Source organism: Podarcis pityusensis (genome assembly GCF_964106645.2).
Source record: "Podarcis pityusensis genome assembly, chromosome: 10".
Taxonomy (NCBI): Eukaryota; Metazoa; Chordata; class Lepidosauria; order Squamata; family Lacertidae; genus Podarcis; species Podarcis pityusensis.
The window spans coordinates 1067772-1091383 of NC_138035.1; the positions used below are offsets into that span (position 1 = coordinate 1067772).

Genomic DNA, 23612 nt, shown 5'->3' on the forward strand with positions numbered 1-23612 from the left:
AATTAAATGCAAACCACACGGGCAGAATTTGCTCGCCGGATTGATTTCACTTCCTCTGATATTTTCATACGGATGGAAAGGAGTCAGGGGAAGAGCTGGCGTGAGTCACGGGTTCGAGATCCGAGTCCCAAGGTTTTTCTCTGTCCCCTGTGGTTTTCTCTGCTCCTTGCTTTGCAATCAGACTCAGGCTGATTTCCTTGACCATCATGTTTGGCTGCAGTGAGTGCAGGATGCTGCAGCAAAAGTGCTGACAGGGCGAGGCCTTGCCAGCACAGAACACCTGGGCTGCTCAGATGGGCTGCCAATTTGCTACCCCAGATGTGCCCACGCGGCTGCTAGAATCGGTGGAACTGGCATTGCTACAGGTGACCCATAATCTCCCGTCCGCATTTGTAAGAACTCAGTCGCCTCCCCTTTGGAACTCCTCGCCTATTGAGACCAAGCATCGTTCGCCTTTGGGCACCTGCTGAAAGCACTCTTGTTTAGACAAGCCCGCCTAGATGTTTAGAAACTCGATGTGTGGTTTAATCTAAAGGTAAAGGTAAAGGGACCCCTGACCATTAGGTCCAGTCGTGGCCGACTCTGGGGTTGCGGTGCTCATCTCGCTTTATCAGCCGAGGGAGCCAGCATACAGCTTCCGGGTCCTGTGGCCAGCATGACTAAGCCGCTTCTGGCGGACCAGAGCAGCGCACGGAAACGCCGTTTACCTTCCCGCTGGAGCAGTACCTATCTACTTGCATTTTGTGCTTTTGAACTGCTAGGTTGGCAGGAGCTGGGACTGAGCAACGGGAGCTCACCCCGTCGCGGGGATTTGAACCGCCGACCTTCTGATCGGCAAGTCCTGGGCTCTGTGGTTTAGACCACAGCACCACCCGCGTTCATGGTTTAATCTACTTTTAGCCTATTATTAGTTCCACTTTTGAAAGTTTTAAAATAATTGCTGTTAACTTTTCTTACGAATACTTTTATTATCGTTTTCGGAAGCCGCTCAAGTCCCCGCCTCCCCCCCCGGCTCCACCTTAAAGACGAGAGGTGTATAATTTTATGGGATGAGTAATAAATTGATCCATCCAGCTCAGTAGAGCCTACTCTGACTGGCAGTGAATTTTCCAAGCAGGGAATTTTCCCCAGCCCTGCCTGGAGATCCCCTGCCGCTGGGAGTTGCAGCTGGGGACCTTCTGCATGCGGGGCAGGTGTCCTCTCCCTGAGCCATGGCCCTTTCAAAGGGCGGCCGGATCCTGCTTGTGGGTCTCCCAGAATGGGCATCTGCTTGGCAACTTTGAGAACAGGCTGTTGCACAAGAGGGGCCACTGGCAGGATCCAGCCCGGGGCTATTCTGACGTCTGTAAATGAAATTACAGGGATTCTTGAATGGCGGCAAGTTCTGAAATCATGTGAGGAAGGAATTTAGCTGCAGAGGAAGCCAGTCTGGAATAATTCAGCACCTCGTGGTCAATTAGGCCAATTAACTGCACGGAGATCCTGGCCTCTCCACAAGCGCATGACTTGAGCGCAGGAAAGCATAATAATAATCACAAGAACCATGAAATTGTAGAGTTGGAAGGGACACCCAAGGGTCACCCAGTCCAATCCTGGATTTAGTGGGAATCTCCTTTCTTGTAACTTGAAGCCATGGGTTCGAGTCCTACCCTCCACAGCAGGAGAGAACAAGTTTGCACTGGCCTCCACCTGATATTAGGTGATGGCTACCATGTCGCTTGGGACGCGGGTGGCGCTGTGGGTTAAACCACAGAGCCTAGGGCTTGCCGATCGGAAAGTTGGCGGTTCGAATCCCTGAGACGGGGTGAGCTCCCGTTGCTCAGTCCCAGCTCCTGCCCACCTAGCAGTTCAAAAGCACGTCAAAGTGCAAGTAGATAAATAGCTACCGCTCTGGTGGGAAGGTAAACGGCGTTTCCGTGCGCTGCTCTGGTTCGCCAGAAGCGGCTTAGTCATGCAGGCCACATGACCCGGAAGCTGTACACCGACTCCCTTGGCCAATAAAGCGAGATGAGCACCGCAACCCCAGAGTCGGCCACGACTGAACCTAATGGTCAGGGGTCCCTTTACCATTACCATGTTGCTTCTCAATAATATTAAAGAGACTCTCCCGGCAGTTGTCATGGCTTCTGGGGAATGAAGGTCAACCCTATTATCAGATTGGGCGGGGGGCGGGGCAGCCATGCAAATCCGTTGCAGCAAAACAACAAAGAGTATTTCCAGCACCCGAAACCCTTTTATCACGGCTGAAGATACAGCTCACTTCATCAAGCTGTCCACAAAGCGGGGAGGAGTGATCAATTGCCCCAAAATGCAAATTGTAGCACTGCCTAACGACAGTATGTGTGTTTTTTTAAATTTAAAAAGCATTTCTAAACTTGATTATTGATTTATTTGATCCTTAAGATTTACATCCCACTTGTTTTTAAAATGGCCCAACAACCTCAAAGCGCTTTTCCAAATGAATAAAGCAATAAAATTATCAGCAGAAGGGTTTTTTTAAAAAAAATATAAAACCCCAACTATTTAAAACATTCCAAAGATTAAAATACGCAAGGCTGAGTCCTAGGATATGGTTACCAGATTTTTTTCAAGGAATCCGGGGACACTTTCTTTTTCTCTTTCCTTTTTTTCCTGAATTCCATGCTTTATTGTTTTAGAAAAGGGTTGCCCAAAGTTCTTGACCTATTTTTTTTTGGGGGGGGGGGAATCCCCAAAGTTGTGGAGCGCACACCTCAACACAAGGCAGGCGGAGAAGCCCATCTACAAACAGACAAATGCAAATAAAAAAAAAAAGGTGGTGGGTTGTGTGTGGAGAGAGATTGAACAGAGGCGCTCGCTGGTCTTGGGAAAACACGCATTAAAACACACACACAAGGCATGTTAAGTTGTGGGTGAACATATCAGACGGCACAGCGATTCTTCAAACAGCTCTTGTTTATTCACAGGCCAGAACAGAACTGAACTGAAGGGTTCAGCCAGCCTGCTTATATAGAGCTCCACTAGAACGCAACAGTAACCATTTTCTGTAACTATCCAATCACTGAACGTCACTTTCGATCCCTTATTTGCATATGTGGACCTGAGTGAAAACTATCTACAGTATCCCCCTGCTGGCCCAGGGTGAGAACTTCAGTACATAACAAGGCAGCCGAGTGGCTCAGAGCCTGTTGGAGCGCCACAGGCTCTTCTGCTGCGGGCGGCTCTGCGCAAGTTCGGGGTGAGTGTTGATCAAGGAAGTGAGCCAAAACGAAGCTCTCTGGCTTGCGCCTCGATTTAAATAGCCCCAACACCAGCCAGTGGATTGGCTGGCTGGAACTTTGATGTGGCCGGGACCTCCAGTGCTACTCACTGCCATGGCGCCCACCATGTTGCCCACCGGAAGTCCCCAGGCATAAATCCGGGGACATTCCGGGGACAGATTTTGTCCGGGGACAGATTGGTGAATCTGGGAACTGTCCCCAGAAACCGGGGACATCTGGTAACCCTATCCTAGGATTCTGTAAGATGGCTCCTGGGTTTGAGTCCCACGTTGGACAAAAGACTCCTGCCTTGGACTAGATCAGGGGTAGGCAACCTAAGGCCCGGGGCCGGATCCAGCCCAATCGCCTTCTCAATCCGGCCCACGGATGGTCCAGGAATCAGCGTGTTTTTACATGAGTAGAATGTGTCCTTATATTTAAAATGCATCTCTGGGTTATTTGTGGGGTATAGGAATTCGTTCTCTCTTTCCCCCCCAAAAAATATAGTCTGGCCCCCCACAAGGTCTGAGGGACAGTGGACCGGCCCCCTGCTGAAAAAGTCTGCTGATCCCTGGACTAGATGATCCTCATGGTCCCTTCCAGCTCCCCAATCCTAGGATTCACTGGGGAGCTGCCTGCCCATTGACCCCAGTTAAAACCAGCATCGCTCCGACGTTCCGACCTGGGTTCTCAGACCCTTAAGTCCTTTGCTGGTTCCCCACATTTGGATGCCAAAGAGCTTTCCTTTGCTTGTCAGCCTGTCTGCTTTTGCCCAAAGAGCGGCGCCTGCCTGACCCCAAACCTGCGCTTCCTCTTTGGGGGAGGGGGAGCACAATTGTGGCCGGAGGATGGATGGGGGTTCCTTCTGAGGCCTCCTTGGGCACCAGGAAGCAGGAACCCCCTGCCTTCTTCCTTCCTTTTCCTTTCTCCTTCCTTCCTTCCTTCCTTCCTTCCTCCTTCTGCTTCCTTCCTTCCTTCCTTTTCCTTCCATCCTTCTCCTTTTCCTTTCTCTCCTTCCTTTTCCTTCCTTCCTTTCCATCTTCATTCCTTCTCCCCCCTCCCTCCTCCTTCTTTACTTTTCCTCCCTCCCCATCCTCCTTACTTCTTCCTTCTCCTCCCTTCTTTTTCCTCCCCCCTTTTCTTTCCTTCCCATCCTCCTTCCATCTCCTCCTTCCTTCCTTCTTTCCTCCCTCCCTTCCTCCTTCCTTTTCCTTTCTCCTTCCTTCCTTCCTTCCTTCCTTTTCCATCCATCCTTCTTCCTTTTCCTCTTTCTCTCCTTCCTTTTCCTTCCTCCCTCCCTTCCTCTTTCCTTTTCCTCCCTTCTTTTCCTCCCTCCCCGCCCTCCTTCCTTCTCCTTCTCCTTCCCTCCCTCCTTCGCCGGAGGGAGGAGCCGCCCTCCCGGGCTGTCCGCGACCCGCGCTCCGCCCTCCTCCTCCTCCTCTTGGGCGCCGCTTGGTGGCTCCGCTGCGCGGCAGCGGCGGCGGCGCAGAGAGCGCGGGGCGGGCGCCGAGCGCAGCCAACGGCGGACCGAGGAAGCCGCCCGCCCGCCCGCCCGCCTGCCTGCTCGCCCGCCCGCCCGCCGGACGACGACGACGAGGAAGCGGCGGCGGAGGCGAGCCCGGCCCGGCGGCGGCGGCGGCGGCGGCGCCATGGGCGAAGGCGAGCCGCTCAGGTAGGCGCGCCAGGGGGAGCGCACGGCCGGGGAGGAGGCGAGGCAGGAAGCGGGCCGGGCCGGGCCGGGGCGGCGGCGGCTGCTGCTGGTGGCATCGGCGGCCCCTGGGCGCCCCGGGTGCCCGAGCACCCACCCAGTTCCCCGGGCAGGCTCCGTGCGCCCTCGTCCGTGCGCCCTCGTCCGTGCGCCAGGCAGGGCCAGCCGCGCCGCCTGGCCCCCGCGGCTCCTTGGCTGGACAGGCGGCCCCCGAGCATGTGCAGAGCGCTGACGGCCTCTCTTCTCTCTCCCTTGCCTCCGCAGCATGGCCGACTACCTGATCAGCGGCGGCACCGGCTACATCCCCGAGGACGGCCTGACGGCGCAGCAGCTCTTCGCCATCGCTGACGGACTCACCTACAAGTAAGGGGGGGGCAAGGGGGCGGGACCTCCTCCCCATGTGGCTCCCAGCTGGGTCCCTCCGCACGCACCCTGCCTGGGGGGCCCCCGGAAGATGGCACCCCCAGGAAAAGGGGCCCCGGCTAGGAAGGGCGTCTCCGCACCACCTGTCCAAGCGCCAGGGGCGGATGGAGACGGCTGGCATCGCCCCATGGCAAGGAGCCCCCTCCCACAGAATGCCTGGCTGGCCCCCTGCATGGATGGCAGGGGTCCTCCTCCTGTCCCCAAGGAGGCCCTGCCCTACACCATCCGCTGTGTCCCTCTCACCCCCCAAGCAGTCAACCACAACCTAGTGCCCAACCTGAATTTCAGGATCAGAATCTCTGGCCAGGCCCTGCAAAGAGCAGATGGCGCACGGCAGGAATGTTATTGGGGGACCCCTTGGCTGGTTCTGCTGAAGAGTTCGGCCAGTGGACCTCTGCAATTGCCAACAGGGCCTGCCTTGCTTTTCCTGCCCGGAAATCTGTGAAATGGGCTGCTGGTCACTCTCTGCGCTTCCAGGAGACCCCGCTGTTTGTTGCAATTTGGGTGCAGGGACGTTAGGCAGCGTTGGCCGTTCAATGCATTTTCATTCCAGTCCGTTTGTGGGGAGGTTACTTGGAGTTGCGTCAACGCAAGCGTCATCCCTCCCTGCCTTTCCAAAGTGTATTTTTCCTTATCGCTTTCCTTTTTTGCAAAAAGAGTGAATCTTCGGGGGAAGCAGGTTTGTTGCGCAAAACCTCCTAGTCAGCTCTTAATTGAGGAACCTGGTGACAGCCTTGGGAGGAGGAATTTGCTGAGCTTTTGGGGTTGGCAGGGAGGTGGGTAGAGGGCAAAAATATTCCGAATGGGCTGCCTCTACCACCTCCTCTTCCTGGTTCTGGCTGGGAGCATCTTCCCCCTCCATCACAGTCTGGGTCTTGGAGTGAATTTGCATGGGAAGGGTTTCTCCTTTAATAATAATAATTGTAATAATAATAGTATCCTGCCCATCTGATTGGGTTGCCCCAGCCACTCTGGGCAATCATCAATATATAAAAAAACACAATAAAATATCAGCCATTTGAAACTTCCCAATACAGGGCTGTCTTCAGATGTTTAAGTTGTGTAGTTGTTCATTTCCATGACATCTGATGGGAGGGAGTTCCACAGGGCAGGTGCCACTACTGAGAAGGCCCTCTGCCTGGTTCCCTGTAACTTCACTTCTCGCAGGGAGGGAACCGCCAGAAGGCCCTCGGAGCTGGACCTCAGTGTCTGGGCAGAACGATGGGGGTGGAGACGCTCCTTCAGATATACTGGACCGAGGCCGTTTAGGGCTTTAAAGGTCAGCAGCCAACCCGAATCCCCCCCTAGAAAACCCACAAGCAGGATGTGATGGATAGTGTGACTTCTTAGGGAGACGTTGCATAAAATCCTGCTGCCTCCATGCTTTGCTGTGCATCTTCTCGATCCTTAGGGACCAGAGAGGGAGGGGAGAGCTCAGCCGTCATGACCAGAAGCTTTTGGAATTGTCTGATCCAAGCTGGGACCGAATCTCGTGGTTTAGCTCTGCTCTGTGCACTCCTACAAATTGCATTCTTGCTCTGGCACAATTGAGAGTTCCTCTGCTTACCCCGCCCACCAATACATAAAAGCCCAGCAGTTTAAGCTTCTCCTCATATGATGGAAGATGATCCATTAATCAGATTACCACGGTCATCCTCCTCCACCCCGTGTTGCCTCCACATTTTTTAAAAAAAATGGTGACTTTTGTTGAGGCTCGAAAGTATTCTGTTCGGTTTGTGGTTCCCCCCTCCCTTCCCTTCTTCTGAATTCGCAGTGAAAAGGCCACACACACAGAATGCATGTAAGCAAAACTTGCAGCAAATATTCTCCTTGCGGAGGTTGTTAGTCTCCTCCAGCTGCCGGGACCAAAGGATCGGAGCAGGGGGCGTCCAGCAACCGTCTCCCACTATTGCTACCCTGCCCCTGGTATTCGGAGGTAGACTGCAGCTGACTGTGGAGGCTCCGTTTCGCTTTCATGGCCGGCTGCCTTGAATAGACCTCTTCTTCATCCCTTTGAATTTCATCTTCACCCCCCTTTCAAAAACAATCCATGCCCCGCGGCCATCGCCGTGCTTTGCGGCAAGAATTGCCTTCAGATTGCCTGTGCTCCTTCCGCTGGACGAGGTTCATGGGCTGGAGGTCAAGGAGGAAGCTTCCTGAGTCAAAAGGGAAGGCGAGGCTCTGGGTTCGTGTTCTGCACCCTGGTTACGTTCTCCCCTTGTACAGAATCACGGTCGTACTTCTGAGAAATCCTGTCAGCTCATAACTGCCCGAAAAATATTCCTAATGTTCAGTTGGAATCTCCTTTCTTGTAACTCAAATCCATTGGTTTGAGTCCTACCCTCCAGAGCAGGAGAAAACAAGCTTGCTCCATCTTCCATGTGACAGCCCTTACGATATTTGAAGACTGCTCTCATATCTCCTCTTCGTCTCCTCTTTTGCTGGCTAAGCATCCCCAGCTCCTTCGACCGCTCCCCATCAGGCCCTTCATCACCTTGCAGACACTGGTCTCCGTTTGATGTGTTGATGTATTTATCAGCTCCATCTGGTACGCAGGATGAGACCCTCCCTGCCCGCGGACTGTCTCGTCAGAGTGGTGCATGCTCTGGTTATCTCCCGCTTGGACTACTGCAATGCACTCTACGTGGGGCTACCTTTGAAGGTGACTCGGAAACTACAACTAATCCAGAATGCGGCAGCTAGACTGGTGACTGGGAGTGGCTGCCGAGTCCATATAACACCGGTCTTGAAAGACCTACATTGGCTCCCAGTATGTTTCCGAGCACAATTCAAAGTGTTGGTGCTGATCTTTAAAGCCCTAAATGGCCTCAGTCCAATATATCTGAAGGAGTGTCTCCACCCCCATCGTTCTACCTGGACACTGAGGTCCAGCACCGAGGGCCTTCTGGCGGTTCCCTCCCTGTGAGAAGCCAAGTTACAGGGAACCAGGCAGAGGGCCTTCTTGGTGGTGGCGCCCTCCCTGTGGAACGCCCTCCCACCAGATGTCAAAGAGAACAACAACTACCAGACTTTTAGACGACATCTGAAGGCAGCCCTGTTTAGGGAAGCTTTTAATGTTTAATAGGTTATTGTATTTTAGTGTTCTGTTGGAAGCCGCCCAGAGTGGCTGGGGAAACCAAGCCAGGTGGGCGGGGTATAAATAATAAATTACTATTATTATTATTACTATTACTATTATTATTACTATTATTACTACTATTAACTCCTCTCAGTCTCCTCTTTTCCTGTCTATGCATCCCCCACCTCCTTCAACCGCTCCTCATCAGGCCCTTCATCATCTTGCAGACACTGATCTTTGTTTGATGTGTTGCTTGTTCAGCCAGTTTGAAGCGATCCTTCTGGAACTCCTGAATTACCTGGTGCAAGCTTACCCACCTCACTGTTCACCCAAGATCGCTTAAGGAAGTAGTTTAAAAGTGCCGGGCCCTGGAAGACCCCAGCCCTGGCTCCCCTCCGCTGCGAGAATGTGCCGCGTATCTTTAGTTCCTGGTTTTTCTTCCTAAAGCCAGAGGCTCACCTGTATGGAGGCCCCATCCTCATCCCCTGGGATAATTTAGAGGTTTTCGAAAAACTGGAGGCTCTAATGCCCAGGATGCTTCCGGAGGAGTAAGTACTGCCTAACTGGACGCAGCTTGCTTCTGAGTAAACACGCTTTGGGTTGCGCTGCAAGGTCACGATCCTGTGCACACTTAGCTGGAAGCACAGCGGGACTTAATGTCCAAGTAATCAGGCTCAGGAGGAGCGGCTACTTGCATACAATTTTTATACCAGATTATCTCCCATCTCTCCATGGTTGCTGATGCTCAGGACACGGCAAAGGAAGATTTCCTGCTGCAAAAGCCCTGCTGGTTTTTTTGCCCAGGCTTGTTCTTCCGTATGTTCCGTTATTCAGATTTTAACAATGCTGCCTACAAAGTTGCCAGAGAGAGGTGGTGGGCTCGTGGGTCTGTAATTCCCTACTAATTCCTCCATTTAAAAATGGGCCGCCTTCCAGCCCCTCAAGAGGGAAATTGATTTTTAGCAACAAGCCACCCCTTTTTATTAGAAGATCAGCGTTTTCACATTTCTGTTAGAACTGGACGTCTTCCATCTGGACCCGACGACTTGTCCTTCGCTTGTCTTTTTTTTTTTTTTTAAATGATATTTATTAAAGTTTCACAAAAAAAGAATCACATTAATAAAAAAGAAGAATTTAAGAATAAAAGGAAAAATACACAATGCAAAATACAAAAAGAAAAAAGAAAAAACAGTTAAAAACAATTCCGTCTTTTCATCACTTCTTTTACATTTACTTATTTCCCGGACCTCCTCATACCTCCCTCTTTTGTATTCCAGTTCAGTTTGTTAGTCCAGCAATTTCTTTCCCTCCTTTTTAATCCCAATCCTTAATCTTAATATATTATAACATTAAATTTTTACCTATTAAAAACCAATTTTTCCATTCTTTTAACCTTTTTAATCCTAATCCTTAATCTTGATATATTTATAACTTTAAAACCTGTACAGCTAGAAGCCACTTAACTTCAATCCAACATCACTCTAACATTCATTAATTTTGCAATATTTCTGTAAATAATCTTTGAATTTCTTCCAGTCTTCTTTCACCGACTCTTCTCCCTGGTCTCGGATTCTGCCAGTCATTTCTGCCAATTCCATGTAGTCAATCACCTTCATCTGCCATTCTTCCAGAGTGGGTAGATCTTGTGTCTTCCAATACTTTGCGATGAGTATTCTTGCTGCTCTTGTAGCATACATAAAGAAAGTTCTATCCTTTTTTAACACCGATTGGCCGACTCTGTCCTTCGCTTGTCACTTGGCCCTAGACCTTCGTCTCTTGTCATTCCTGCTTGACTTAATTCTTCAGATGCCCCTCTTTAAAAAATAAAAATAAAAAATAACCACCACGACACACCTCAAAACTGGTTTGGGCACAGATGCCTGTCCAGAATCTTCTGCAGTGAAGACCAACGCAAATAATTCCTTCCCCTTTTCTGCCATCTCCCTCTGCTCCCTTTGGCACCCCTTTTCACACTTCTGTTTTCTGATGTATTTAAAAATAATGTATTAATGTTGGTCTTCATTCTTCTGGTAACTCCTTCCCCCAATCCTCCCTCTTAATTTGAATTTGTTTTGCCAGAGTTTGTGTTCCTTCCTTCTCTCCTCATTTCGGGCATTTTGTTTCAATCATTGGTGCCCATTCTCCATCCGGGTTCTATAAACTCATTTGCAGTCACTTAGAGAAGGCTTTGAAATATTGGCCCTGAGGCTTGAATTTGTTTTGTATGGGGTAGTTTTATTTGACGTTTTAATGTGTTCGTAAGCAGCTCTGAGGTTTTTTCTTTGAAAGATGAAGTGCTCTAGAAATGGAAATAATAATAATAATAGTAGTAGTAGTAAAAATAGTAAATCTCACTATGGGGAAAAATGGTGCATAGATGTTCCATTGTGGTGACCGTAACCTTGGTTTAAGTTGCCATTTGGCAATTAGTTTATATATCTGAGTTTCTTTTTCCCCCTTTCATTTTTTTGAGTTTTATTTATTTATTAACGTTCTAATGTTACATCGGTAAACATTATCATATTACATCACAAGGCTTATTATAAATTAATTTTCAGCATATATACAAAGTTTATATACCTAAAGAAAAGAAACAAGGAGAAAAAACTATTCCAAAATCATATAGGTACCAACACTTTGGACTTCCTGTCTATCCCGTTGTATATTCCTTTTTTACAAATGAATGTACTCTTCTTATTGTATATTTCTTTACATTTTATCTAATACATTCCTATATCAATATGTACCCTTGGTCTTATTCCTCAACTCAGTCTCTCTCCAACGTCAATCGAATGCTAGCATATAGCTGAGTTCCTCGCACTGGCAGAGAGGCGCTTTGGAGATTCCTGTCCATGGAGAGGTTTTCCAGCTTTCCGGCCCTTTATTTCTGAACAGCACCCTTTTCCCATTTTGCGGGCACACTGTGGCTTGGGGAAAGTGTGCCTTGTCTGAATTTGACGGGGTGTCAGATTGTTCCGGGTCCTTGTAGTGGAGAACTTTCTTCCTGCCCTCAAGCTGTGGGACCGGGTGCAGGGGAAGCCAAACCACAGAAATTTAAGGAGACCAGGTGCCCTCAAGGGGAGAGGAAGGGAAGGAGGAATGGAAAGATCCTTCTGGTTATCTTTGCAGAGAATAGCGCCGCCTTTTCCTTGAAGCCAAGGATAGGAGGAGGGATCCAGCCTGTGGCTTTGGGGAAAGCATCTCCCATCTCTCTTGTTTCCCCCCAAACTGTGCAAATCTGGTGGGCGTGGAACGAGGAGCAGTGAATGAGTAAGCGCGTGGTTTAAGAAAACGTTGTCATCCTTTGACGCTAATAATTGAAAAAACAGCTTTTCATCTTGGCAGATCCCCACCGCTGCCAAAAAAAGGATCTCTCTTGGATTTCTGCACTGCCGTTCATGTCCACCTTGAATTCGCGGGGTGGTCTCCCGCCTCCAGTTCTACACCAATTCAAATGCCACCCCTTGTGCCTTCCTCCATCCTCTGAGAAGATTCAGGACAAAGAAAGAAAGTCCATCATCATCATCCTCATCCTTATCATAAAATAATAATAATTTCTTATTTATACCTGACCCATCTGACTAGGTTTCCCCAGCCACTTTGGGCAGCTTCCAACGAAATATTAAAAACACAAGAAAACATTAGACATTTAAAACTTCACTAAAGAGGGCCGCCTTCAGATGTCTTCTAAAAGTCAGATAGTTGTTTATTTCCTTGACATCTGATGAGGGGGTGTTCCACAGGGTGGGTGCCACCACCGAGAAGGCCCTCTGTCTGGTTCCCTGTAGCTTTGCTTCTCGCAGGGAGGGAACCGCCAGAAGGCCCTCGGTGCTGGACCTCAGTGTCCGGGCTGAACGATAGGGGTGGAGACGCTCCTTCAGGTCTACTGGGCCGAGGCCATTTAGGGCTTTAAAGGCACCAACACTTTGAATTGTGCTTGGAAACGGACCGGGAGCCAGTGTAGGTCTTTCAAGACCAGTGTTATGTGGTCTCGGCGGCTGCTCCCAGTCACCAGTCTAGCTGCCGCATTCTGGATTAGTTGTAGTTTCCGGATCACCTTCCAAGGTAGCCCCAAGTAGAGCGCATTGCAGTAGTCCAAGCGGGAGATAACCAGATCATGCACCACTCTGGCAAGACAGTCTGCGGGCAGGTGGGGTCTCATCCTGCGTACCAGATGGAGCTGGGAGACAGCCGCCCTGGACACAGAATTGACCTGCGCCTCCATGGACAGCTGAGAGTCCAGAATGATCCCCAGGCTGCGCACCTGGTCCTTCAGGGGCACAGTTACCCCATTCAGGACCAGGGAGTCCCCCACCCCTGCCCGCCCCCTGTCCCCCCCAAACCATCATTCCTTTAATGCTTGATGGTTCTCCACACACCTTCCCTCTGTATTTTTGTCTGAAGCTGCCCAGAGTTGCAGTCAGATGGACGGGCTATAAGAAATACATTATTATTAATAATACAGTGGACGCTCGGGTGGCGAATGTGATCCGTGTGGGAGGCACGTTTGCAACCCACAGTGCCGCATCTGCTAACGCGCGGGTTGCGATTTGGTGCTTCTGTGCATGCGCAAAGCGTGATTTAAAAGAGGAATGGACAAATTCACGGCAGAGGAGAGGCCTCTCGACAGCTCGCTCTTCCTCCACGGTCAGAGGAAGCCGTGCTTCTGAATTTTCTCTCCGCCCTCCACAAACGATTGCGCATGAAGCAGCTGTCAATTGATCTGTACTGATCAGAGGAAGGACATACACAGAATCCTGTCCCCTTTGGGCCTGGGTCCTGTTCAGGGCCACTGCAGCTGTCGGTGCCAAAGAGTCGTGAATGCTGGAGGTGCTGAGTTGTGGCGCTGGCTGCAGGGTCTCCAAGACCACCCAGCGCATGGCTGAGGGACCCCAGGAGGCTTCATTCTGCTGCATTCGGAGACGGTTTTGTCCGGGTTTGGCCCAGAGTGTCCCGATTGGCAGCTGTTCGATGTTAGCTCCGGGGTCAAATCACGGGACTGTGCCATTGTATGCCTTCCTTAGAGTGGGGTCACTGCAAGAGGCCTACTGTTTATGGTACATAAAATATGCAGGACACCCCAGTTTTAACGGGGAGCTGGGCAGGGCAATTGGCAAAGAGCAACAGCACTTTGTGGACCTTTCAGGGTACAGAGGGATGTGTAAGTGTTTGCTGGGTTAGGTCCCTTTCTGTTTCCTGGTAAGAGAGCTTGTCTCACGCGAAGGTCTGACTACAGAAAATCTTTTAGCAGCCCCCCCCCCCCACTTTTTAATTTTCCTTTTTATTCCTGTGAAGCATTTTGCTTGGTTTTTGGAGAAGCCTCATCTCTTCCCCCCTTTAATTTTTACGCAAAGGCGTGTGCCAGTTTGGATGCATTCCAAATGCAATTAATTTCCTTTTTTGCTCCTGCCTGGGAGTGGCTGAGCTCCCTCTGGATGGCTGACCGAGGTTTTTTTTTGATGGGTCTTGCGGTTGCAAATATCAATTATGCATGTGGGCTGACATTTCCGGATGGGAATCGCAAAGGGAGCCGTCTGGGCTTCTCTGCGCGGAGGCCGAGAGCGGAGCTGCTGTGTAAGGGATCTCTGATCCCTCCATTGCCACCGGATTCCCTTCCCAGTCCAGGGGGGTGTTTGGCCTTTGCTCTGCTTCCCCTCGAGCAAGCGGGCAGCATGGTGTGCTCTTCGTGCTTCAAAATGTGTTTGTGTTTGATATCATTCATAGAAGTGAAGGGCTGGAAGGGACCTCCAGGGGCCATGTAGTCTAACCCTCCAATGCAGGAATCGCAGCTAAAGATTCCCTAACAAATTGCCATCCAGCCTCCAAGGAAGGAGAGTCCTCCACCTCCCAAGGAAGTCTGTTCAAACGGCTCTTACCATCAGAAAGTTCTTCCTGATGTTGAGTCGGAATCTCCTCTCCTGCAACTTGAAGCCATGGGTTCGAGTCCTGACCTCCAGAGCAGGAGAAAACAAGCTTGTTCCCTCTTCCCTGTGACAACCCTTGAGATATTTGAAGATGGCTCTCAGATCTCCTCTCAGTCTCTTCTACAGATTAACATACCTTCAACCATTCCTCATCTGGCTTGGTTTCCAGACCCTTGATCATTTTGGTCGCCCTCCACAGCACACATTCCAGCTTGTCAACATCCAACTCCTCGAAAAATTCCATTTGTCTCCGAAAATTTTTACACATTACTTGGGAAGACAGGTGAACTAATACCAGTGTACTGGATGAAGCAAAGATGACCAGTGTTGAAGCAATGATTCTTCAACATCAACTTCGTTGGACTGGTCATGTTGTGTGGATGCCTGATTATCGTCTTCCGAAGCAACTCCTCTATTCCAAACTTAAAAATGGAAAGCACAATGCTGGTGGTCAACAAAAGAGGATTAAAGACTGTCTCAAGGCAAATCTAAAAAAATGTAGTATAAACACCAACAATTGGGAAACACTGGCCTGTGAGTGCTCCACTTGGAGAACAGCCTTGACCAAAGGTGTCATGGGCTTTGAAGACACTTGAACTCAGGATACAAGGGAGAAACGTGCTAGGAGGAAGGCACGCTTGGCAAACCCTCACTGTGATCAACTCCCGCCTGGAAACCAATGTCCCCACTGTGGAAGGATGTGTGGATCCAGAATTGGCCTCCACAGTCACTTACGGACTCATTGTTAAAACCGTGTTTATGGAAAACAATCTTACTCGGCTATGAGGGATTGCCAAAGAAAAAGAACAAATTGTGGTGGCCAGAAGTGGACGCAGGCCTCCAGGTGTGGCCAGACCAAGACAGAAGAGAGAAGTCCCATTGCCTTGACCTGGTCACTCGACTTGATGCTGACCAGAGCTGCCTTCCTGGCCCATCCCTCACATCCCGCCTGCCTTATTATACAGCCCTGCTCACCTGCATGCACAAGGCGTGTGGGGCTCAATTTAGCATCTCCCCCCCCCACCAACCCTGCGGGGTTCAAAATGAGCCGGGCATATTTTGCACTTGGCTCTCGGTCCCTTGTGACCAAGGGAAGATGCCCGGCTGCCAGGATAGCGCCTGATATCTTTGCCATATCTGGAGGTGCATGCCTGGGGATCCTCGGATCGGGGTCGTTTTCACACCCTGTAGCATTTTATCTGTTATGTTTTATCTGCGCCATCGGAATGAATTTCTGAAACCAAAATTATTTTTCTGGGCAAGCTGAGCAGGAGCAGCGAACAACATTGCAATGAATTGTTGTCACTTCCCTCCGCTGACAGTTTTGAAGGATATTCCCACGTTATGGATGGTCAGTGTCACCATTAAGAGAAAGAGTCAATCAATCTTTTGAAAAATGAGACTTTGGCTCCCAGTATGTTTCTGAGCACAATTCAAAGTGTTGGTGCTGACCTCTAAAGCCCTAAACGGCCTCAGTCCTGTATACCTGAGGGAACGTCTCCACCCCCTCGTCCAGCCCGGACACTGAGGTCCAGCTCCGAGGGCCTTCTGGCGGTTCCCTCCCTGCGAGAAGTGAGGTTGCAGGGAACCAGGCAGAGGGCCTTCTCGGTGGTGGCGCCCTCCCATCAGATGTCAAGGAAATAAACTACCATCAGACTTTCAGAAGACATCTGAAGGCAGCCCTGTTTAGGGAAGCTTTTAATGTTTGCTGTTTTATTGTGTTTTTAATATTCTGTTGGGAGTCGCCCAGAGATGGGTGGGATATAAATTATTACTATTATTATTAATAGTTGTTGTTGTTGTTATTATCTGGTCTGGCCTTGGTTGAATTCTGTCCATTGGGGGCAGAAAATACTGACAGTGCTGGGGGGGAGGAGCTCCTGTGCTCCAGCTTTCAGCCCCCTGATCCTCTGACCCCTCCTTTCTCCCCCAGCCAAAATAGGGCCGGCTGCCCTGGGCCTCCCTCTCTAAGCCCCATTACTCACGCCGGCTGGCCATGAATGGCTTTGCATCGGTTGCCGTGGGGCCCCTCCAGACCCTTTTGTTTTTTGGGGGGTGGGGTGGGGGCAGAGGCTGCCAGGGAAAGAATCCCTGAATTAACACGTGGGGTTTGGCTTTGGGGAGTCCACCCACCCTGGGGTCTCGAGCCTAAGCACCCCCCCCCGTTCTCTCCTGGAGCAGCCACGCCTCTAGGTGCCCCCCTCTTGCCCCCGGGGTGTGCGATGCCCCTCCTGGGGTGCCCTCTTTCAATCCACAGCAGAGGGGGCTGTCGAAGGCTCCAGCCGCAATGGCTCATCATCATTTAATTTGTATAGCGTCTTTCTATCTTGCAATACTCAAGGCGGTTTACAAGCTGAAGAAACAAAAAATGTACCGTATTTTTCGCTCTTTAAGACGCACCAGACCATAAGACGCACCTAGTTTTTGGAGGAGGAAAACAAGAAAAAAAATATTCTGAATCCCAGAAGCCAGAACAGCAAGAAGGATCGCTGCGCAGAGAAAGCAGTGATCCCTCTTGCTGTTCTGGCTTCTGGGATAGCTGCGCAGCCTGCATTCGCTCCATAAGACGCACACACATTTCCCCTTACTTTTTAGGAGGGAAAAGTGAGTCTTATAGAGCAAAAAATACGGTACGTCTTATAACAATCCAATGCAATACAAAAACGTGATAATAAAGCATAACTTTTAAAAAGGCAGCCTACATCAAAAAAGTCACATTCCGCAGCGGAGAGGGTTCCTGAAGGCTCTGCCCTGCGCAGTTGGAAGCAGTGGATGCCGCCGGGGGCCGGAAAGGGCAGGACCCCCCGCGGGGAGAGGGCTGCTCTCGCACTCGGATCCTGCTTGCGGGGCTCCCATGATGGGCCTCTGGTGGGTCACTATGAGAAAAGGGTGCTGGGCCAGATGGGCGCCTTTGGGCCTGATCCTGCCCCAGTGCTTCCCACGCTCTTATGTTTTTTATTATTATTGTTAAGTTTATTTTACAACACGTACACACACAGCCATAAAACTAAACATCAAAGTAATAATACACAATCAAACAACAAATAGCAAACAAATGAATACAAATAAAACATAATGACATACAGAAACCTAAACAGATCAAATAGTCAACAATGTGTGTATATATATATATATATATATATATATATATATATATAAAATTTCAATTCTTCTTTTCTGCCAATTGACTTCCTTCATCCTCAACACGGTTCTCTTTTTGTTTTTGGTAAACTGTTTCCTTCTTAGTTCATTATTACCCCATTTTCTTTCTGTTTTTAGCTTTTATACCATAATACAGTGGTACCTCGGGTTACGTACTTAATTCGTTCTGGAGGTCCGTTCTTAACCTGAAACTGTTCTTGACCTGAAGCACCACTTTAGCTAATGGGGCCTCCTGGTGCTGCCGTGCCACCGGAGCACGATTTCTGTTCTCATCCTGAAGCAAAGTTCTTAACCTGAAGCACTATTTCTGGGTTAGCAGAGTCTGTAACCTGAAGTGTCTGTAACCTGAAACGTATGTAACCTGAGGTACCACTGCGTCCTAATTATGATGTACCATAATTGGGACACAGGTGGCACTGTGTGTTAAACCACAGAGCCTAGGACTTGCCGATTGGAAGGTCGGTGGTTCAAATCCCCGCGACTGGGTGAGCTCCCGTTGCTCGGTCCCTGCTCCTGCCAACCTAGCAGTTTAAAAGCACGTCAAAGTGCAAGTAGATAAATAGGTACCACTCCGGCGGGAAGGTAAACGGCGTTTCCGTGTGCTGCTCTGGTTCGCCAGAAGCATCTTAGTCCTGCTGGCCACATGACCCGGAAGCTGTACACCGGCTCCCTCGGCCAGTAAAGTGAGATGAGCGCCGCAACCCCAGAGTTGGCCACGACTGGACCTAATGGTCAGGGGTCCCTTTACCTTTTACCTAAAACATGCCATATTACTTATTATCAGGATTGATTAGAATAGAAATAGCATTTATGGGCAGTACATTCATCTTGTATTTGTATTTGGTTTGAGCAACAGTCTGGAGGCAGAATTAAAGAGAATCAGACCTTGAAGGCCAGCACATGGGAAGCTACACAAAATTTATAATTGGCTATGTAACTGATTTGTGTTTGAATTGGTATTGCTATTTGGTATTAATATAATATGGTGCATATTGGATTTTTGTATAGTCGTACCTCGGGTTACAGACGCTTCGGGTTGCACGATTTCAGGTTGCGCACCACGCCGAACCCGGAAGTACCGGAACGGTTACTTCCAGGTTTCGGTGCATGCACAGAAGTGCTAAATCACGTTTTGCGCATGTGCAGAAGCGCCGATTGCAACCCGTGCATGCACAGACGCGCGGGTCACGGGTTGCGAACGCTGCGGGTTGCGAACGTGCTTCCCGCACGGATCACGTTTGCAACCCGAGCGTCCACTGTAATTGAAAATAAATAAAAATTATTTAACTAAAAAAAAAGAAAAGATTGGTAGAGGTGGGTGGGGCCCCCGGAGGTCATGCATTCCAACCCGCCGTGATGCACCAATTGCCGCTAACTGCCGTCCGTTCCTTTCTCCTCAGTGACTTCCTGATCCTCCCAGGCTTCATCGACTTCACGGCGGACGAGGTGGTGAGTTCGAGTTCCCCACGGGGCAGTGCCGTTTGCCGGGTGGGGCTGCCTGAGGGGTCCCAGGGGGCTGAGTCTTTCAGCTGCTCCCCTCTCCCTTTGGTGGGTGTTGCAGGGGGGCTTTTCCCCAGCCGGTCACCTGATACCCCCTCTTTATGAGCTGCAGAGCAGCACAAATATACAAGCCATTCGCTTCCCCCTCTAAAGTCCCCGGCCATCCCTCTTCCCATGTGGGTCACGACGCCCCCTAACCCTTCCCTTCCTTCCCAAAGAAATGAGCCCCCTGGTGTAGGTGTTGGGAATTATTTTGCTCTTCACTCGTTTGCAATATTTTTATGGTTTTACTATATGGTTTTCATAGAATCATAGAGTTGGACGGGGCCCTCCAAGGGTCAGCCAGCCCAACCCCCTCCAATGCAGGAATCTCCACTAAAGCATCCCTGGCAAAAGATGCCCATCCAAGCTCTGCTGGAAAACCTCCAAGGAAGGAGAGTCAGATGGCTCCTTTGTGATTAATAATAATAATAATAATAATAATATACCCTGTCCATCTGGCTGGGTTTCCCCAGCCACTCTGGGCGGCTCCCAACAGAATACTAAAAACTTGATAAAAATATTAAAAACTCGATAAAATTATTAAAAACTCGTTAAAATTATTAAAAACTCGATAAAATTATTAAAAACACGATACAAATATTAAAACACGATATTGTTGTACATTCTGTGATCCAGCGGTATATGTTATTTTTTTATATAAATAGGCAAACTTTCTTTTTCTAAAAAAAAGCAGCAACAGGCTTCGAATACACCATAAAAGGGGGGGCGTATACCTGGCCCCCGCAGGGTTTGCCTTGCGCTGTTTGGGACCCAGCCAGCCTCTCCCCACCTGACCTCCAGCTGTGCTGCCCAGGGCTGGGCCCTCAAAACATCTGGGAGGGGGCGCCGGTTTGGGGAGCGCTGGCATGGCGCAGCCTATGCGGGGGGGGGGCTGCCGGCCCTGCGGAGATAATCTCGTCAAGGCTAATTAGGCCGAATGGAGTCGGCGCCTAATTGGCCGGCCGGGACGGTGAAGGTCAGGCGGCCGGCCGAGGCGAGAAACGCTGGGGGGGGGGTGGAGCCCTCTCCTTCACGGTACTACAGTTCCCAACGACCCCGGGAAACTAGGATTCTTTGCAAGGGACGAAATGAGAGACGTCTCCAGGTGGGAATTCTTCAAGGAATATTTCAAAAGCAGTTGCTGCAATCTCAGTACAGCAGCCACCTTGGAATAACTTCGGTAGATACTATATGTTAAGAAAAATAGATAGGAACAGTCTTACTGAACAGGCAGCCCTGTTCAGGGAAGTTTTTAACGTGTGACATTTTAATGTATTTTTAGTCTTTGTTTGTTGGAAGCCACTCAGAGTGGCTGGGGTACAAATAATATATTATTATTATTATTATTATTATTATTACTCTTGTAATAATAAAACAGACAAGTTTAATCAATGAGTTTATTAATATGGGGGGAAATTGGACGGGATGGGAAGTCATATGTCTATGGAGAAAATTTATCGTTTGAAAACACACACCCCTTTTTGTGTGTGATAGTTTTTTTGCGCACCCCCCCAGCATGGCCAAACTCGGCCCTCCAGATGTTTTGGGACTACAACTCCCATCATCCCTGACCACTGGTCCTGTTAGCTAGGGATGATGGGAGTTGTAGTCCCAAAACATCTGGAGGGCCGAATTTGGCCATGCCTACCCATAAACTCATCCCCAGCGCATTCAAAAAGCATTATTCAGATCAGCGGTTCACACGACCTACTAAGGAGAATAACCACACAATAAAAATAAAAATAAAAATGAGTTTCCCCTTTCTTCAGAGCCCAATGGAAACTATTTAGTGCAATGAATTTGACAGAACAGATGAACTTTATCCAGGGATATCGGTTTTTTAAAGTCAGAGAGCCATCGAAAACTTCAGGGAAGTTTTTAATGTGTGACATTTTGATGTATTTTTAATCTTTGTTGGAAGCCGCCCAGAGTGGCTGGGGAAACCCAGCCGGATGGGCAGGGTACAAATAACAAATTATTATTATTATTATTATTATTATTATTATTATTATTATTGTCATTGACACCCCCTGCACCTCCCTGCCACCCCCTTGCCTCTTGTCACCCCCCGCCCACGTTCTTGCGCTGCCTTCCAGGGGGCGAGAACGCCCGCTTGGAGAACCTCTGGTGCCGAGTGTCGCCTGGCCCTCTTGTGTCTCTTTGGGGTTTGGGGGCGCCCTGGGGTTTGGGCCGGATGACCCTTGGGGTCTCTTCCATCCCTCCACCCCCCTCTCCCTCCTCCGCAGGACCTGACCTCGGCCTTGACCCGCAAGATCACCCTCAAGACGCCTCTCATCTCCTCCCCGATGGACACGGTGACCGAGTCGGACATGGCCATTGCGATGGCGGTGAGTGGCCGTCCCCAGAGAGGGAAGGGCCTCCCAGGGGGTGGGGGTGGCCCCCAGCTCTGTTTTCACAACTTCCCCCCAGCAAGAGCCCCGGGGAGGCAGTTTTGCCCCTGAGTCTGGGGCAGTGGGGTCCAAACTTTTTCCAAAGAGGGCCAGATTTGATGAAGTGAAGGGCCAAACAAAGGATTGAAATTGGTGACCTTTGAAGGATTTTACCCCACAGTTGGTTGTTGAGCTTTTTTTAAGTTGGTGAGGTTTATTTTAGGATTTTAGCCCAGGAAATAAACTGCCACGGGGGGGGGGGGCTGGATTAGACCAATCGGTGGGCTGGATTAGGCCCCGCCGAAACAGACTTTGCCTGGGGGCATTCGCACAGACACACAGATTTACTGATATGACACCCTTTCCATGGTTAAAAGGAGGCTCTGCGTGGGGAGAAAACAGCACCCGGAGCTTTGGAGTGGGGTGGGGAATCTGGGGGGCTGGGACCAGGGAGAATGCAGCCCCTGTGACTTTGCCCCCCCCCCATCTCCCCCCTGCAGCTCATGGGCGGCATTGGGATCATCCATCACAACTGCACCCCGGAATTCCAGGCCAACGAGGTCCGGAAAGTCAAGGTGAGCGCCCGGATTTGGGGCTGGCGAAGGGCTCCGTATTGGGGTGGGGACAGAGCCGCAAGGCTGGCCCCGGGGGTACTTGGGGGGAGCAGGCCCACTCCTCCCCCCTGGCTGGCCGAAAAAGCAAGGAAGGGTTTGTAAGATGATGCCTGGGAGGGAGGAAGTGGGCAGCAGGGGAAAGTTTTTCTCGCCCTCTCTTTTTAAAATTAGGATTTATAATTTTATATTCAAGACAATCATCATAAACACAATTTAAAAATTCACCAACCTCCTTTTCTGATTCTTTAAATATTTGCTCCTTCTGCTTATTTTGTTTACCTTGATTTTAAAAATCTTCCAACTAAATATTCTTATATCCTTACCATTTTTATACTATATCTTTCCAAATTACTTCTTACGTTTTGTTGTTTTCCCATTCATTGCTCCTTGACTTGCACACTTCCCTCTTAATTGTAAGTGTTTACTCAAACCCCGCTAGTGAGGGTTTCTTTACAGTATTCCTGCAAGCACATCGTAAACAGTTCTCAGTCTTCTAAAAAGTCTTTATTTTCCTTGCCTCTGAGTTTTCCCATAAGCTTCGCCATTTTGGCGCAGTCCATAAGTTTCACTTGCCATTCTTCTTTCGCTGGCATCTTGCCATCCTCCCATTTCTGGCTAGTAAAATCCTAGCCACTCTCTTAAAACGCCAGAATTTGCAGACTTCCGATGGATCTGAGTGCTGGAAGGTTCAGGGCAGGTAAAAGAAAGCCCTTTTTCTCGGAGCAGAGTTGAACTGCGGAACTCCTTGCTGAAGGATGGCTTTAAAAGAGGACTGGACACATTTATGGAGGAAGGCAGGGTGGGCTTGCAGGTGTTTCCTGGTGCCACCCCAGTTTATCCCAGATTGCAGGAGATTCTCCTGGCACAGGAATTGGCAAGGTTTACGATACGATACGATAATCTTTATTGTCATTGTCCCATACAGAACAATGAAATTGGAAAAGAAAAATCTACATAAGACATTCAAAACCAACAAGCCTGCTATCCCAGCTATCCCAACCTGGTTAGCCCCCTAAAAACTCTGATACCCCATTTTTAAATACAGTATACTCACATAAAGACTACCTTAAAGTAAAGGTAAAGGGACCCCTGACCATTAGGTCCAGTCGTGGCCGACTCTGGGGTTGCGGCACTCATCTCGCTTTATTGGCCAAGGGAGCTGGCGTACAGCTTCCGGGTCATGTGGCCAGCATGACTAAGCTGCTTCTGGCGAACCAGAGCAGCGCACGGAAACGCCGTTTACCTTCCCGCCAGAGCGGTACCTATTTATCTACGTGCACTTTGATGTGCTTTCGAACTGCTAGGTTGGCAGGAGCAGGGACCGAGCAACGGGAGCTCACCCTGTCGCGGGGATTCGAACCGCCGACCTTCTGATGGGCAAGCCCTAGGCTCTGTGGTTTAACCCACAGCGCCACCCCCGTCTAAAGACTACTTTGCACTGTGTTTAAAACCAAAATTGCATTTGGATAGAAACTGTTTCTCAGGTGGCTAGTCCTAGTCTTTATAACCCTGTACCTTCTTCCAGAAGGCA

General features: G+C 49.7%; 1 protein-coding gene across 6 annotated transcripts in view; it reads left to right on the forward strand.

Annotated features, from left to right (window-relative positions):
- IMPDH1 (inosine monophosphate dehydrogenase 1) overlaps positions 1 to 23612 on the forward strand; it is a 65497-nt gene that overhangs the window by 16607 nt on the left and 25278 nt on the right. For 4 of the 6 annotated variants that reach the window (XM_081023008.1, XM_081023010.1, XM_081023007.1 and 1 more), the window contains exons 1-5: positions 4790 to 4911; positions 5212 to 5310; positions 18936 to 18984; positions 21324 to 21425; positions 21968 to 22042. In XM_081023008.1, the coding sequence (XP_080879134.1) occupies positions 4889 to 4911; positions 5212 to 5310; positions 18936 to 18984; positions 21324 to 21425; positions 21968 to 22042 (348 nt within the window). In that variant the 5' untranslated portion in view covers positions 4790 to 4888. Of the gene's footprint in view, positions 1 to 4789; positions 4912 to 5211; positions 5311 to 18935; positions 18985 to 21323; positions 21426 to 21967; positions 22043 to 23612 lie in introns of those variants that run through there. The other 2 variants (XM_081023011.1, XM_081023012.1) reach the window with 1 other exon arrangement.